The sequence below is a fragment of the Ostrinia nubilalis genome, chromosome 18 (assembly GCF_963855985.1).
Source record: "Ostrinia nubilalis chromosome 18, ilOstNubi1.1, whole genome shotgun sequence".
Taxonomy (NCBI): domain Eukaryota; kingdom Metazoa; phylum Arthropoda; class Insecta; order Lepidoptera; family Crambidae; genus Ostrinia; species Ostrinia nubilalis.
In genome coordinates this window covers 4170692-4188816 of record NC_087105.1, presented here as the reverse complement: position 1 = coordinate 4188816, position 18125 = coordinate 4170692, and the positions used below count along the sequence as shown (strand labels likewise).

The window sequence follows — 18125 nt, the reverse complement described above, 5'->3', positions numbered from 1 at the left end:
GTTAATGTTACGGTCAAAGTTAGGTGATGCAACTAAGCCTTAGCTTCGTATTTCCATAGCACTTTTTACACCTGATAATATACAGCGTAATAAACTTATCTACTTTGTTGTAAGAAACGCTTGACAGTAATTACCGTTTTCACTATCGATTCCTTTCTATGCAACATTACAACTTTCTTCTGTTTGAACAATACATCATAGAGATCTATAGTTGATTTGCCATCCGTGAACGAAAATTTTATTCGCCATAAATATAACAATACTTATTGGTTTTTATACCGTTTGTGACTTTTGAGAACATTTGTTGTATGTATTTTTCAGGAACACATGCAAAATTATCGAGGCAAAGCATTTGGAAGTTTAGAGCCTCACGTGTTTGCGTTAGCTGAATCAGCATACAGCTCATTACGGGTAAATTGCATTCTTGTCATTAAAGTACATATTAAGTATACTACCTATTATCTTAAAGCCTCCCAAGGATACGAGATCTAATAAACAGATCAACTCGACAAAAACCTTGAGATCAAGATTTACATCACTGTTTAAAAAGTCGAAGCTATAATTATGTAGAGTGGTCACTATTAGGCCCTGTTTCCTAGTTATTTCTTCATTTAATTAACTCAAATGTTATCATTTGAATGAAGCCTACACATAATATACGAGTGTTTCGTAAAATGTCCCGGTAAATCCATATCTTCATTTGTGTACAGAACGGCGAGAAGAACCAGTCGGTAGTGATATCAGGCGAAAGCGGGGCCGGCAAGACAGAGACCACCAAGCTCATTCTGCAGTACCTCTGCGCTGCTGGAGGACAGGCGTCCTGGGCGGAGCAGCAGATCCTAGAAGCCAACACGGTGCTCGAAGCCTTTGGTAAGTGCTATAGGAACTCCTGGAAAGATGTGACCTACATAATATCTCAGATATATCAGATAATGTTCTGCTGATAGATGGTGGTGTCATTTACTAAGTAAACGTTAGAAGTAGCTAATATTCTAAATGAAACCACGCCGGGCTGAGTGCTTTGCACGTCGAACTACACCTTGTGGGTTTGGATCCCAATTGTGAGAAATCATACATAAAGACATGTCTATATTATTATCTATAGTATATGATGTGGCTTCATATTATTACCTATTAAAGAATGGGGCCAAAGACACAGATTACTCAATTGGTATAATTATACACTTTGGTGCAGCCAGAGCGTTCTCTAACTACAATAACAAGCAGAAGTCTAATGATCATGCAAACGTCAATACCATCTGTCACGCACATTAGACGATCATCAGGCCGTAACTGATGGACATGCCTTTGACGCTTGAAGAGTCCACAATTTGACACAAGTAAGCTCTTTGGTTGACGTCGCAAGAGGGAACTAAGGTAAAGAGAACATCATGATTTCCTTATGCTTTCCTAACCCAGCAGAAGGGAGTGTCGGCCAAATCCTATTTGCCCCAAAAAAGAGTCCTGTTCCTGTAGAGACCTTATAAAGATGAAAGCTTATTGGCATTCAATCTAACGTCAATATTCAACAGGTAACGCCAAAACAGTCCGCAACGACAACTCCTCGCGCTTCGGCAAGTTTGTGGAAGTGCGACTGGACCACCGCGGCGGGATCAAAGGCGCGGTACTGCGGGACTTCCTGCTGGAACGTGCTAGGATTACGGGACCGGCGCCTAGAGAGACTAACTACCACGTGTTCTATCAACTGGTGGAGGGAGCTAAGGTAAACTATTAGGCAAGAGTATTTGAGAAAGGCTTGGGAATGACCAGCGTCAATGGATTGGATTAGTTGCATTACAACGATTTCGTAAAAATCTGACGGTGCTATCCAGGTTATCTTGCTAGTGCTCGCCAAGAGATTCACGTCAAAATACTAGAATACCCTAGTCAAATCGGCAGAATAGTTGGCCTATTCACCTCATCATATATCAGCAATCATAACCACAAGTAATGAGGGTTTTTGCGAATGAAAGATCCGCTAGATGGCGGGACGTGGATGTGGGGTCTGACTGCTGCGTGATTGGTGGATTTTGACATATCTGTCAATGTCATGTCAAAAATAACCAATCATGCAGCATTTGGACCTCGTGTCTACGTATTGCCATCTGGCGGATTTTTCATTCGCGAAGGACTCTTGCGAAATCGTGTTATTTGCTGATGACACATCTTTGATTTTTAATATCGACAGAAGTAAAAATAACTTTGACGATGTAAATAATGCACTAACAAGAGTTTTAAGTTGGTTCACTACAAATAATTTACAACTCAATGCAAAGAAAACAAAATGTATAAAATTCTCTTTGCCTAACGTAAAAACAGTTAGTACTCAAATAGAACTTAATAATAATGCAATCGATCTGGTAGACTCTACTGTATTTCTGGGAATTACCCTGGATTCAAAACTCCAGTGGGGCCCCCATATAGAAACTCTGGCGGGAAAGCTCAGCTCAGCGGCTTTTGCAATAAAAAGGATACGGTCATTAACCGATGTTTCAACAGCTCGCTTAGTCTACTTTAGCTACTTTCATAGCCTAATGTCATATGGAATCATGCTATGGGGCAAAGCTGCAGATTTTAAAACAATATTTATTTTGCAAAAACGTGCGATAAGATACTTGTATAAAATGAAAGCAAGAGCATCCCTTAGAGAATTGTTTAAAGAAATTGGCATTCTCACGGCCGCTTCACAATACATCTTAAACTGTATTCTATTTATTCAAAAAAATATTACTGAATTCAAAAAGAAAAGTGATATTCACCAAATTAACACTAGAAATAAAAATAAATTGGCTATACCCGCTTTTAGACTTAATAAAGTGTTTGCCTCTTTTATGGGACAAGGTATCCATTTTTATAACAAAGTACCTGATAAATATAAAGAGATACCGTATAATAAATTTAAAGATATAGTTAAAGATCACATGCTTAAAAAAGCCTATTATACAACTCGAGATTTTCTTAATGATAAGTCATCCTGGGAGTAGGATTATGGTCCTCTCATGCTCGCACTAAAAAGAATTAAAATGAAAAGTAATGTATAAACTCATAATAATTTCTCAAATGTTATAGTGTCATGCTTCTCAATCTGGACTGTTATAGCCTGACCAGGAACATAAAAACCCTGGCATAGAGGCGCGTCAATTGCATTTGATAGTGCAACACTGAGTACAGTCGTACCTGTGTTAAATTAATAGGCTAACTTTATGTATCAGGATTCAGGATTACGGGCTAATTTGATATTTTCATAAATTGACGAAAAAATATTATTATAGGTAACCTGGTTTAAATAAATTAAATGAAACCATCAATCGAGTTAGTATGATTTATTTTATTATTCATCAATAATCAAATTCAGAACTTGAATATTCAACTGCAATGTCTGCTCATGAACGCTTCAAACTCGGTACTTCTTTCCCAATTCCATAAAATTCAACACTTAGAAAGTGACAAAAAACTTTAAAATAGGTAATTGAAACAAACCACAGCTAATTTTCATAGTGGACTGTACTATACGATAAACATGTCAGTCAATTTGACAACCTTTGTCGGAAACATTATTCAATGAAAATATTGTCCGAACCCTTAGTATTTCTCTTCGATAAATACTTTAACACATTGTGAACCACTTTTCTTTCACGACTATAAAAAGATTTTAGCAATTTAATTCACAAAATCAATTGCGCACATTTAAAATAAAGTTTGTTTACACTTTGACAGCAATAGACTGACATGCAAGGTGACATGTCAATGAAGTTTTCAGTTACTGTTGCCATTAAAAGAAATTAGTACCATTAGTTTTCCGCAACATGGCGAGGGTTTTTATGTTCCTGGTCAGGCTATACTTAGCTTTATTATTAGTTTTTTATTTTAAAGAGATAACTTGGAATTGTCATTCTCACTAAAATGTCTCTGGGGTGGTGGCGTAGTGAGGCGGGTCGTTACATTCCCTCTAATATGGTCGAGTGAAGCGATGGCTGGTTCACTCGTCATGTCTGTGAACAGGCGCTGCTTTCGGGGACTGGTCAATCCAAGTTATTCAAATTTATGTATGCGAGTCATTTCTACTAGTATCTTAATATGTAAGTCTAGATATTAGCACGTCACTACCTTGTTTAATATACCACGCAATCTTGTATACCCATTCTTATAAGATACACCATACAAGAATGCATGGTAAATTCAGTGAACTGCTCCTGAATCGAATGTACCTACTACTACTATTTCTATTTATTTATATTAACCGGCAGACAGTGGTGACTGAGTTTGTTGCGGCGCTTCTTCTCAGCACTTGCCAAATGTTGGTCTCGAAGCGCTGGTAGGGTAAAAAGATTATGAGACATGTAGAGGCTCCTTAAGAGCAAAATGACGATTTGTAAGAACTATTTATTAGTCCAAACAAATAAAGAAATTTTGACTTTGACTTTGACTAAAACCCTAATTAAAAGTATTATTTTATGCTACATTTACAGCACAATGCAGAACTCCGCTCAACCCTTCGCCTGCGCGACGATATCCACTACAAATACCTCAGGCCTGAGGACGAGGAGGCTCGCAAGGGCCGGCTCGAGCAAGGCAAGCTGGAGGCCCTGCAGCTCGCGCTCACAGTGCTGCAGGTGCCGCCGCACATGTGCGAGGGGCTGTTCAAGGTGCTGGCTGCGGTGCTGTGGCTGGGGAACATACAGTTCCAGGTGAGATACAGTGGCGAGCAGTAATACAGGACTCGCTATACCTGCGACTGGAGGACGAGGAGGCTCGCGCAAGGCAAGCTGGAGGCCTTGCAACAGTTCCAGGTGGGATATTACAGAGACGAGCAGTAATACAGGACTTCCTATACCTTCGACTGGAGGACGAGGAGACTCGCAAGGGCCGGCTCGAGCAAGGCAAGCTGGAGGCCCTGCAGCTCGCGCTCACAGTGCTGCAGGTGCCGCCGCACATGTGCGAGGGGCTGTTCAAGGTGCTGGCTGCGGTGCTGTGGCTGGGGAACATACAGTTCCAGGTGAGATATAGTGACGAGCAGTAGTACAGGACTCCCTATATCTGCGACTGAACGACGAGGAGGCTTGCCTTGCAACAGTTCCAGGTGAGATATTACAGTGACGAGCAGTAGTACATGATTCCCTATAGCTCCGGCCGGAGGACGAGGAGGCTCGCGCAAGGCAAGCTGGAGGCCTTGCAACAGTTCCAGGTGAGATATTACAGCGACGAGCAGTAGTACAGGACTCCTTGTACCTTCGACTGGAGGACCAGGAGGCTCGCAAGGGCCGGCTCGAGCAAGGCAAGCTGGAGGCCCTGCAGCTCGCGCTCACAGTGCTGCAGGTGCCGCCGCACATGTGCGAGGGGCTGTTCAAGGTGCTGGCTGCGGTGCTGTGGCTGGGGAACATACAGTTCCAGGTGAGATATTACAGCGACGAGCAGTAGTACAGGACTCGCTATACCTGCGACTGGAGGACGAGGAGTCTCGCGCAAGGCGAGCTGGAGGCCTTGCAACAGTTCCAGGTGAGATATTACAGCGACGAGCAGTAGTACAGGACTCCTTGTACCTTCGACTGGAGGACCAGGAGGCTCGCAAGGGCCGGCTCGAGCAAGGCAAGCTGGAGGCCCTGCAGCTCGCGCTCACAGTGCTGCAGGTGCCGCCGCACATGTGCGAGGGGCTGTTCAAGGTGCTGGCTGCGGTGCTGTGGCTGGGGAACATACAGTTCCAGGTGAGATATTACAGCGACGAGCAGTAGTACAGGACTCGCTATACCTGCGACCGGAGGACGAGGAGGCTCGCGCAAGGCAAGCTGGAGGCCTTGCAACAGTTTCAGGTGAGATATTACAGTGACGAGCAGTAATACTCTTCTTCTTATTCTATACGCTCTTAACAGAGGCGGATACAACTCTCCGCTCGATCTCCCGCCATCTCTCTCTATTGGCAGACTGTCTGGTGCAGTCACATATTATGCTGTCTCCCACTGCTGATTTCACTTGGTCGGTCCAGCACATTGGTGACCTGCCACGCGATCGGGTTCCTTCGACTTTTCCTTGGACGACCAGTCGTTCTATGGAGTTGTCATCCCGCCTTGAGACGTGTCCGAAGTATTGCAGTATGCGCGACTGTACTATGGTTGATAACCGCTGAGTGACACCGAGCTCCTGGAGTATGGACACATTGGTACGGAACTCTGTCCATGATATCCCGAGCATCTTTCTCCAGCACCACATCTCTAGGGCATCAATCTTCCTCTATTCCAAGGAGCAGTAATACAGGACTCCTTGTACCTTCTACTGGAGGACCAGGAGGCTCGCAAGGGCCGGCTCGAGCAAGGCAAGCTGGAGGCCCTGCAGCTCGCGCTCACAGTGCTGCAGGTGCCGCCGCACATGTGCGAGGGGCTGTTCAAGGTGCTGGCTGCGGTGCTGTGGCTGGGGAACATACAGTTCCAGGTGAGATATACAGTGACGAGCAGTACTACAGGACTCGCTATACCTGCGACTGGAGGACGAGGAGGCTTGCGCAAGGCAAGCTGGAGGCCTTGCAACAGTTCCAGATGAAATATTACAGTGACGAGCAGTAATACTCTTCTTCTTATTCTATACGCTCTTAACAGAGGCGGATACAACTCTCCGCACGATCTCCCGCCATCTCTCTCTATTGGCAGACTGTCTGGTGCAGTCACATAAGCCGTCTCCCACTGCTGATTTCACTTGGCCGGTCCAGCGCATTGGTGACCTTCCACGCGATCGGGAGCTCCTGGAGTATGGACACATTGGTACGGAACTCTGTCCATGATATCCCGAGCATCTTTCTCCAGCACCACATCTCTAGGGCATCTATCTTCCTCTTTTCCAAATAGTAGTAATACAGGACTCCTTGCTGTGGCTGGGGAACATACAGTTCCAGGTGAGATACAGTGGCGAGCAGCAATACAGGACTCCCTATACCTGCGACCGGAGGACGAGGAGGCTCGCGCAAGGCAAGCTGGAGGCCTTGCAACAGTTACAGGTGAGATATTACAGCGACGAGCAGTAATATAAAACTAAACCCTTCGTCTGCGCGACGACATCCACTACAAGTATCTTCCACTGGAGGATGAAAAGGCTTGCAAAGACCGTACCATAGGGTCATCAATATCTTAGAGAATATACCTACGTCACATCAGTCATAAAATACTTATACCATGAGCTGGCCGAATGACTCGTCTGAACGATGTAATTGATATTTGGTCCCGCATTGTTCCACACATGGTACTTTTAGAAACAACAACGGTTTCTTTCTGTTGACTACTTTCACCTGCATGTTAAAAACATACGAGACGATACTAATTTCACAGGAATTCCTTCGGCGTGATCGATGATCTCTTTCATCAACTGAGGCGCAAGCCATGAGAACGTAATGGCAAAACTCCTAAGACGATTTTGAATCTTACACTAAACATACAAAGTTATGTTTTCTTTAATTAATCCACAGGATGTGGACGGCGAGCGATCCACCCTATCCCCCGAAGACGCAGAAGCAGTGGACGCGGTAGCCAATCTGCTGGGTCTCGCACCACCAACCGCTCAGCGGGTGCTGCTCGAGAGGCAGATCAACGTGCGCGGGAACGTCACCGACATCCCTCTGCGGTTGCCTGAGGTAAGCAACTTTGATTGGATTTAAAAACAATTCCTATGATATCTTCTTAACAGATACATCATGGCTCATACATGTGATGCGTGGTTACTCCGAAAAACGTTAACCGAAGTTTCGAATATTTGTAGCGAGATGACAGCATGAGTGACGATGACAGATAGACCCGAAACTACATGAACAGCGTTTTGGAGTAGCCCTACTGGAATCTTCGTAATAGAGAATTACTCTTTCAAGAATTTTTAACTTGATACTGATAAAAGCTGATGCTGACCATGTTTTTCGCAGAACAGCATCATGGATCCAGTGCCGTATTATCCATAAGGCACTTTAGGCCAGTGCCTAGGGGCCCACTATGACCAGGGGCCCAGCACTCCCGATTAAAAAATGAAAAAAAAAACAAAGATTATTTTTATGCAACAAAACTAAAACCGCCTCAAAACTTCGCCTTATTTTGGTTTACACATTCAATCGTCATATTTCGATATTGTGGAACTGAATTCATTTTCGTAACGTTTAGGCCAGTAGAATTAGATTTTAAATCGGAAATAATTCCTACAAAAGATTTTATTGTTCTAATGGCTTCATTTGTTGCCTATTAATACTATCCTAGGTTTTCGACTTCGGCGGAGTTGTGCTTAAGTAGTGGGGCCCATCGAAAGGGCCATTTTTGCGGTTTTACTGTTATACCGCGTAAAGGCCTTACAACTTTTTTTTGTACTGTATCGAAAACTGATCTTCATGACGGTTGAAAGACATTCAATCCTGCATTGAATAATCTGAGAATGCAGTTCTTTTTCTTTTCAAAAATAAAGGAATGTTTTCTTTGTGTAAGTATTAAGAGTACTTTCCCTCCAGGTGGCATTACAAAAATCCACCCTGTATAAGACCAAATTCATATGTTTTGGACAAACTGTTCTCGTGCTTGCTTATCTCCGACAAAGTAGAAAATATGGATTACTAATGTTTGGCCAAAAAACGTTTCCCAAATTATCACATCGCAAACAACGTTTCGCAAATTTTCATTTGGCAAATTCTCATTTGGCAAAGCAACTTATTGCAAACTTTTAATTCGCAAATGTTGTTTTTGGCATATTATTGTTTAGCAAATTATTGTTTGGCAAAGTATGGTTTGCCAAATGTTTCATTAGGCAAAAATATTTCACGATTAACTATTTACAAAATAATTTGATTGGTGCATAGAATGGATACAAATTAGCTTGTGGTTATTATTTTGTTTAGTGGGTAGTTAATATAAAATTTGTTCTACATTAATTTCCTTATTTCATTCTTTTTATCGAAATTTCCAAACGATTAATTAACAATAGAGGTGATTCTAGCGCTCGGCGGCCGCTGCCGCGGCACGCTTCGCTCGCCTTCGCGCATTAAGGGTCACTGTTCTAACCTAACCTAACCTACTTTTTTCTGTAATACCTACTTTTTGCAACCATACTATTTCCTGCAATGTTTTACATAAAATTCTTGTGAAAACCATGATCATGTGCCTTAAAATTTTATTTTGTGGGTAACGGTGGGTAAGTATGTGAAGTGTCAATTTGACCAAACCAATTATTTGGGATATAATATTTGGCAACATAAAACATTTGCTATATAAACATTTGCCAAGTAAAATTTGGCCAGATGATAATTTGACCAAATGAATTAGTTGCGAAAAGTACAGTTGCTAAAAGTTCATTTGGGAAATGAAACTTTGGCGATAAGTTGTTTGCGAAGTGAAATTTGGCGAAAAGTAATTTGGCCAAACGGAAGGATACCAGAAAATATACGTATAATTAATGACCCTCTCTACGTCCAATTGCTCGTCACCCGCAGGGTCCCAAACCTTGAAAAAGGCCGCCTTAACCAGCGTATCCCTGTCAAGCCTCACGAGTTGGATTTACCTTTCCTTGTCCCTCCTTCATCCTTATCTACGGTTGCTGCACCTCTTCTCTGTACTCTCCTGTACGACTCTGTGTTATCTACTATGGCTGCCCCTCTTCCTTGCACCCTACTGCACGACTGCGTTGCCTAGCCGTACGCCTGGTCCAAGCATCGACGCCACAAAATCAACTCCGTACGCGTGAAAATAGTTTGAATACTATTTCCCGTGCTTGCAACAATTTTCTTTATTGCTTCGTCCCTATCAGTCGTAGCGTGATCGTAATATATCCTACAGCCTTTCTCAATTTACGAGCTATCCCACACAAAAATAATTATTTAAATCAAACCAGTAGTTTCTGAGATTAGCGCGTTCAAACAAACTAACAAACAAACTCTTCAGCGTTTTAATATGAACCAGTTGTCGTTGATTATTGGAGTCGAACCTTGGACTAGCTGTAAGACTTGGCAACGTAGTCGTGCAGGAGGGTGCAAGGCAGAGGGGCAACCACAGTAGATAACACAGAGTCGTTCAAGAGAGTGCAAGGAAGAGGTGCAGCAACCGTAGTAGAGGAACGGCTGGGATGAATAAGGATAGACGAATCCAACTCGCGAGGCTTGACAGGAATATGCTGGTTAAGGTGGCCCTTTTCAAGGCTTTGAAGCTTGCGGGTGACGAGCCATTTGACGTAGAGAGGGTCATTAATTATACGTATATTTTCTACTTTGTCGAAGATAGGCACGGGAACGGTTTGTCCAAAATATATGAATTTGGTATTATTCAATGCAGAATTAAATGCCCTTCAATCGTCATGAAGATCAGTTTTCGATACTGCAAGTCCTTTACACGGTATAACCGCAAAAATTTCCCACCACTTAAGCACACCTCCGTCAAAGTCGAAAACCTAGGATAGTCTTAAAGAGCAACAAATGAAGCCATCCTACGAGTACTAATATTATAAATGCGAAAGTTTGGATGTCTGGATGTTTGTTACTCTTTCACGCAAAAACTACTAAACGGATTTTTATGAAACTTTAAAGTATTATTATTTTAAACCCAGAATAACATATGCTATAATTTATGACGATCTGTGACAAAGGAAATTTCACGCGGGTGAAGTCGCGGGCAAAAGCTAGTTAAAACAATAAAACCTTTTGTAACAATTATTTCCGATTTGATTGATTTTCATGTCTTACTCTACTGGCCTAGTTGGCATTACTGCTTTGGTTTACATGACTATAATGTACATTTTAATTTTTTAATGTTTATGTTAGTTTTATAAAAATATGCAAGATTTTCCTATTCTTTGTTTCATTTTTAAATGACTCCGATACTTCGCCCTGTAGATTGTGGCGAAAGTCTTTTCACTGAAGGACTAGGGGCGTATACCTTTGCAATGTGATGACTGAAGCCTGTTGTTGATGATGATGGTACCTTCATTCTATTTCGTAATGTAGACAGTAAACATTTCCAAATTGCGTTGTTGTGGTATGAAAAAGGGGGGGCCCGAAACGAGCTGTGCCTAGGGGCCCCGAGAAGCTTAATCCGGCCCTGCATGGATCTACCATAAGATGACTAGTAGAAGTTTAGTTTGTCATTTATTAGGGTGATAAGTAGAAAAGCAACGTTAAAATTCTTCGCTTCTACATCCATTATTGATGTCCGTGGGCTAAAGATAGCTAAAGTGACGCGTTATCGTTAGTTGATTGGAAGTTGTGCAGAATCTGATTGTGGTTACAGCGTTACAATCTGCAATAAAGACAACACAAATCTAACCGGTCCCAATCTCAATTCCACAGGCCCGCGAGAACCGCCACGCCATGGCGCGCGCGCTCTACTCGCGAACATTCGCGTGGCTGGTCCGCCACGTGAACAGCTGCTCGGCGCCCGGCCGCTCGGCGCCGCGCGCGCTGGGCGTGCTCGACATCTTCGGCTTCGAGAACTTCGCCGCCAACTCGCTGGAGCAGCTGTGCATCAACTACGCCAACGAGAAGCTGCACATGTTCTTCAATAACTACGTGTTTGCGTTGGAGCAGGAGATTGTGAGTTATATTTGTCTAAAACATGGCATCTTTAGTTTCCTGGTGTAGAGAGAAATGACGCAACAAGTTACTGTCGACCACCAATACTGACAGCTCGATGTACCATCAACACCACTCCACCAATTGGATAGAAGGTACGTGACTCTCACTCGTCATGGGGCACTCTGGAAACCAACGAAGCTACTCCGAAACGCTCTTTACGTTGTTTCGGGTCTATGTATCACCGTCGCTCGCGCTGGCAACTCGTTTTGCGTGAGAGGGATAGCAACATTCGTCACCATGTTATATGCTGAGTGGAGTCACATTGCAATGGGCTTCGCGATTACGCCAGGATAGCACTATTCAGTTCATTATACTGCGAGAAACGCCACGCCGTCATTGGCGTATCTAGGCTAATTTTTCAGGAAGGGCCTGACCCTGACAGGTCATGATACGAGGGGAGGCTGCGATTGGCATCATAGCTCATGATTGAGTACTATCAACTGTCATATCCTGGGGGAGGACACTAGACCATTCTGAGGTGGGCACAGCCCGCCGGCCCTCCACTATAATATACGCGCATGCACGCCCTACTCGCGAACATTCGCGTGGCTGGTCCGCCACGTGAACAGCTGCTCGGCGCCCGGCCGCTCGGCGCCGCGCGCGCTGGGCGTGCTCGACATCTTCGGCTTCGAGAACTTCGCCGCCAACTCGCTGGAGCAGCTGTGCATCAACTACGCCAACGAGAAGCTGCACATGTTCTTCAATAACTACGTGTTCGCGCTGGAGCAGGAGATTGTGAGTTATATTTGTCTAAAACATGGCATCTTTAGTTTCCTCATGTAGAGAGAAATGACGCAACAAGTTACTGTCGACCACCAATACTGACAGCTCGATATACCATCAACACCACTCCACCAATTGGATAGAGGGTACCTATGTATTTATACTCCATGACTTTCACTCGGCATGAGGGCACACTGGTAACAAGGGTCGTGGTTTTGGTCACTATGATATTTCGTCACAATGTTACATGCTGAGTGGAGTCACATTGCAATGGGCTTCGCGATTACGCCAGGATAGCCCTGCTCAGTTCACTATTCACTGCGAGAAACGCCACACCATAGCGCGCGCTATACTCCCGCACTTTCGCGTGGCTGGTCCGCTACGTCAACGAGTCTTAGAGCGAGTTTGCATGAACGTTTTGGCTTGCGAGTGCGTCAAAAAAATCTATAAAAATTTTAGTTCTTGAAAGAATAGACGCTGTAACAATCTTTCAAACATTTTGTCATTTTTTTACGTAGTTGCTCTGTATTCTGAAGTAGTTGCTAGCGATATCGTTTCGTGTAAACTCGCACTAAGCACTCTGCTCGGCGCCGCGCGCGCTGGGCGTGCTCGACATCTTCGGCTTCGAGAACTTCGCCGCCAACTCGCTGGAGCAGCTGTGCATCAACTACGCCAACGAGAAGCTGCACATGTTCTTCAATAACCACGTATTTGCGTTGGAGCAGGAGATTGTGAGTATTCTACAATCTATCTACATATAGCGCGGCGCCTTAGTTTCCTGATTCAGAGAGAAATGACGCAACAAATTATTTCTACCACCAATAGTGACAGCTCGATATATCATCAACACCAATTGGATAAAAGGTACCTATTATAGCCCGTAATTCTCACTCTGCATAGGGCACACTGAAAACCAGCATCGGGCATCGGGATTGCGCAAGGATAGCACTTCTCTGTGAGAACCGCCACGCCCATCATTGGTGTATCTAGGGTCATTTTTCAATAGGCTGGTGCAATGGTCCGTGACTCCGTGAGCTTTACTCGACATGAGGCAACGTGAAAACCAGCATCGTGACGTCACCGTGGGTAACGACATAATATGCAATATACATTGCTACAGCAAGAGGGTGGAACTGCTCATTTTCTATTTGCTCTGCTCGAGTGGTTGAATGTTGAAATTTGTTTCTTGATCCAGCAATTACTTTATGTCTATGTCATATGTGTGTTTTTATTCCAGTACCGCCAAGAAGGGATAGTGTACAATCAAATCCAATTCACTGACAACGCGGCCTGCTTGGAACTTCTAGAGAAGCCACCGAGAAGTCTGCTGAAATTATTGAGCGAACAGTGCCATATGCCAAAGGTATCTATTATACCTATTGTGGTTTCTTTATTTTTCATTTATCTGGTTATTATAATCTCTATTCTCATATTATTAGGGTTCAGATGGCGCGTACCTAACGAACATCCAAGGGGAATTTGGGGAACACCAAAGTTTTGTCAAAGGGTCCCGTCGCAAGTGGGAAGAAGAATTCGGGGTACAACACTACGCGGGAACCGTCACTTACAGCGTACAAGGATTCGTAGATAAAAACCGGGATACTCAGCAGGACGCCTTTATCGATCATCTGAGTAGATCAGCTAATCCTTTCGTGAGGGAATTAGCTGATTATGTACAAGATCTTGCACCGCCAGGACATGTAAGTAAATCATTTATCAGTTAAAATGGTCCTTCGAGCCGGATTTTTACTAAAATTAAAAATTCTTTATTTGTTATAGGACATGTCATTGTCAAGCCCCAATTCCACTGGCACCACGCAGCGCGGCACATCCAAAGGCCGGCCTACAGTTGTAGACACGTTCAGATGTCAGTTACAATCGCTTGTAGATATGTTACAAGCTACAGACGTTTGGTAAGCCTCTTTTAATATTATTTACTTTTTTAAAACCCCTTAAGATCCCTTACTTATTATAACCGCCTATATTCTAGGTATGTCCGCTGCATAAAACCGAACGAGAACAAAGAGGCGGGCAAATACAACGACCAACTAGTGTTGGAACAGCTCAAGTACCTCGGCATGAACGAAATCGTACGAATACGTCGCGATGGATACCCCGTCCATTTGCCCGCACCACACTTCCAAGCACGTTACCGCTGTCTGCTGCCGCACCCTAGGCCTAGGAACCCAGATGTAACGTGAGTACACCCAGGTCTTAATAATCTGGGTTTTTTATAGTCAAACGCTGCAAATCCTCAGAGGAGAAAGCTGCAGAATCATATCAAATTATTAGGTCAGAGAATTTGAATTTAGCAACCTTTTCTATGAGATGAAACTGAAAGAATTAAGACATACTGAGTACACTCCTTCAAATCGTGCATTCCAGAAAATTATATTTTGCTTGTCACTCTGCTCCATTGATTTTGCTTACCAGAAGGATCGGACACAATTTGAAAAACAATCTCATATATCATTCGAGTATTAAACACTTCTAGAATTACTAGACAATTGTAGCTTATTTATTTTGAAAGTACATAGATAACCATGCAATATGTTATTTCTCTTCCAGAACAATAATGGCAGTGGTGAATGCACCCAAAGACGATTGGCAGATCGGCCACACGAAGATATTCATGCGAAGCTCTGTGCACTCGCCTCTTGAGGCCAAGAGGACGGGTCTTTTACAGTCTTCAGCTATGCTTATACAGAAGGTAAATGTGAATAATTTTTCGACAGCACATTAAAAACGGCATTACCTTGTGCGGTATAATAATATTTTATGATTTGAATCAACTTAGCACGATGAGTCGTGTTGTCGTCTTTACTTTAAATAAGGGTTTCCTTAGTTCTTATTCTTCCCTAAACTTTACTTTCACCATTCATCTAAATCGAAGTGATTTCTGTACATTAAAAAAATATCCCAATTAGAACTCTATTTTTGGTCCTTCGAGTCGGATATTCAACCAAAAATCTCTAAACCAGAACAGATTTCTACACAGTTGTTTATTTCTTTATTCAGTGGTACAAGGGCTCAGTGAAGAGGCGTCAATACATCCAATGGCGCAGCGCAGTGATCGTCCTACAAGCGGCCTGGCGCGGTTGGAAGGAGCGCGCGGCCTTTTTGCGTCTACGCAGAGCCGCCATGACACTACAGAGGCACCTGCGAGGCGCTTTTGCGAGAGAGGTCGCCGCCGCCCTCCGCGAGATGAAGAGGGTCAACCAGGAAATCAAGCTGAGGGAGGAGAGGAACAGGTAAGATGATACGCAGATGTAGAAATTACTTTAACTTTGAAGATGTGTAAGTTGATAGGTGAAGCAGAGTGCAGGTGAAGAGAGAAAAAGTGTGGATTGACTACATCCATATAGTAGGTACCTACTGAACGTTTTTTCCTATATAAAATAATATCATTCTTAATCGACTTACCCAATCTAGCAATCCTTTAGGCCTAGAACACACGGTGAAACGCAATTGCAACGAAACTGCAACTTCTAGTTACTTTTGAGTTGCATCTACTTAAATTTTTGCCATAGATTCCGTTGAGAGACCACACATGACGCGACCATTTCAAACTGGTCGCAGTTTCGTTGCAATTGCGTTTCACCGTGTGTTCTGGGCCTTACAAATAAACATACAGTTACATATTTAAGATGAGTTTAGAGCTCTAAGAAGTATCTTGTTGTTAAACGTGTTTAATATTACTAGGAAATGTCCATTCAATTTGGACGCCGTGGCGCCGTAAACAATGCTTTTGGCTTTACTGACAATCTACTTTTAGCGAGTAACTGAATCACACTCTAAGTTAGGGTAATTGTATAAGACCATAATAAGACTTATAACTTCCAAGTAACAATAACTTCCAGCCTAGCGGAAAAAGCGTGCGCCGAGCGAGCCGAGCTCGAGAACATGGCTGAACAACTTCGCGGTCTCGCTGTGGGCTCTGGTCCCAGAACGGATTCCCTCAACCTGGACAACCTGTTTGACTTCCTGGCTGATGTACCGGCGCAAAGAGGAGCGCCGGACGGCCAGCCGGACCACCATCAGCCTAGCATCGCGGAGATCGGGGACTCTATGGATAAGCTGGCGGACGATTTGCATCAGGAGGTAAGATTTAAAATTGAAATAGATTGATTAACCGATTGAGTCCCAGACGGCATTAATTAATGTCATAACAATTGATTATCTATTGTGTCTAGATTCGCGGAGCTTGAAGGATTAATCAACGGAGTTACGAGTACGTAGGTACTCATGTAAAAATTAAGAATGTCTCAGACAGTGCAATTTTGTCTCTGCGGGGTTATCTCTAATAGTAAGAGGTGTCGTATTTTTGAATCTACCAACCCTTGAACCAAAGAACTGAATAATAAGTCTATTCCATTCTGAAAATCGAATAGCCTAACTTATGGGACTAATCCCACCTCACGTTCCCACCGCTGCAACTCCTGTGAGTGCAGCTTGACCGCCAATAAAAAACCTGAATAGCCTTACTTGCAACATGCCATTCAATTACTAAATTACGCATTCCGAATATCTTACGATTTCCTTTCTAGTTGGAGCATGTCCTGGCTGCCGAAATGGACGAGCTTAGCAAATCGCACACCGAAGCTCAACGCAAGCCGGACGGCGCACCTTCCGACGCGATCCCCCCGCCGCCGCCCTCCTCTCTCCCCCTCCAAAACATCATCACGCCCTCTCTACCACCTTCAATGACGTCATCAGTCACGAACGGCATGTCCACTTCCATCAATGGGATGTCGTCATCGATAACAAACGGAATGTCGCCGATGTCGAACGGCGACGCGATGTCGTCGTCGCTGATTCTGCCGCCGCCGCCGCCGCCGATGTCCGACGGCGGGGAGGAGGAGTCGCCGGTGTTCCCGCCGCCGCCGGCCTGCTCGCTGCCCGAGCCCGCCGGACCGCCGCCACCGCCGCCGGCTGCTAAAGGTACGAAAATGGACAAATCGCTAGTAGTGGAATCGTATTACCAGGCCTGTTCATCTCCGCGAGTTTACATCGAAAACAAAACACGCACGATGGCCCACCTACAGGATACTATTCCACAAGGCCTCACATACGAGCGAACATTGACTCACGCACGCGTATTCTTGTGTATGATGGAAGAAAATAAAGAAAATGGTGTACTAAATACTGTGCAGTATTTAACTGCCTAAATAATAATAAAAACACGGAATGTACTTTTTTAAGTTGCCTCAAGACACTGAGAGGTAAATAATAGTTAATATTATTCATGATAATTCATGCTAAATCATGTATTTCCTCCGCCATTTTCAGCAGTTTGGCACCTCACGTCACTCACATTATTTTACCGAAGTCAGCCCTATAGATTCGGCGCAGTGCCGATCACTGACGTTTGTCAACAAAATGGTGCTTGACTCTTGAGACAGGCTAAATTACACCATATTGTTAATGACATTGAGCATACATTTTTTTAAATACCTTCGCGAAGAAAAACTTCTGTACGTAGTACTTATTATTATTCTGTGGTATTACATACAACCAGCTATCGGATGTCTGACGAGGGAGAGCCTCATTCGTATTCTACTGCATCATTTTAAAAGCGGTTATTAAAATTTCTTAGCGAATAGAGTCGCTTCTTCTCAATTCAATTTTTTCAAGTTATTACGGAGTTAACTTCTTCGGAGCCCTTATCAGGATGAATATAAATAGCTATTGTTGAACAAAAGTCCTTCTGACCACTGCTGTCTAACGCCCGATTCCTATATTCAATCCTTGTCCAAATCCGGATTACAACTGTCAAATTGAATTCAGTTTTAGATTATATTTCCAAAATGTTCGACGCATTTACACTTTAATA

General features: G+C 43.6%; 1 protein-coding gene across 1 annotated transcript in view; it reads left to right on the top strand.

The window, feature by feature from the left end:
* LOC135080854 (myosin-I heavy chain) overlaps positions 1-18125 on the top strand; it is a 110585-nt gene that overhangs the window by 63523 nt on the left and 28937 nt on the right. Inside the window, 14 exon segments of the mRNA XM_063975581.1 lie at positions 322-411; positions 711-870; positions 1533-1723; positions 4470-4688; positions 7448-7612; positions 11285-11527; positions 13530-13655; positions 13732-13992; positions 14072-14205; positions 14283-14489; positions 14861-15002; positions 15311-15543; positions 16153-16393; positions 16840-17233. Of these exon segments, the coding sequence (XP_063831651.1) occupies positions 322-411; positions 711-870; positions 1533-1723; positions 4470-4688; positions 7448-7612; positions 11285-11527; positions 13530-13655; positions 13732-13992; positions 14072-14205; positions 14283-14489; positions 14861-15002; positions 15311-15543; positions 16153-16393; positions 16840-17233 (2806 nt within the window).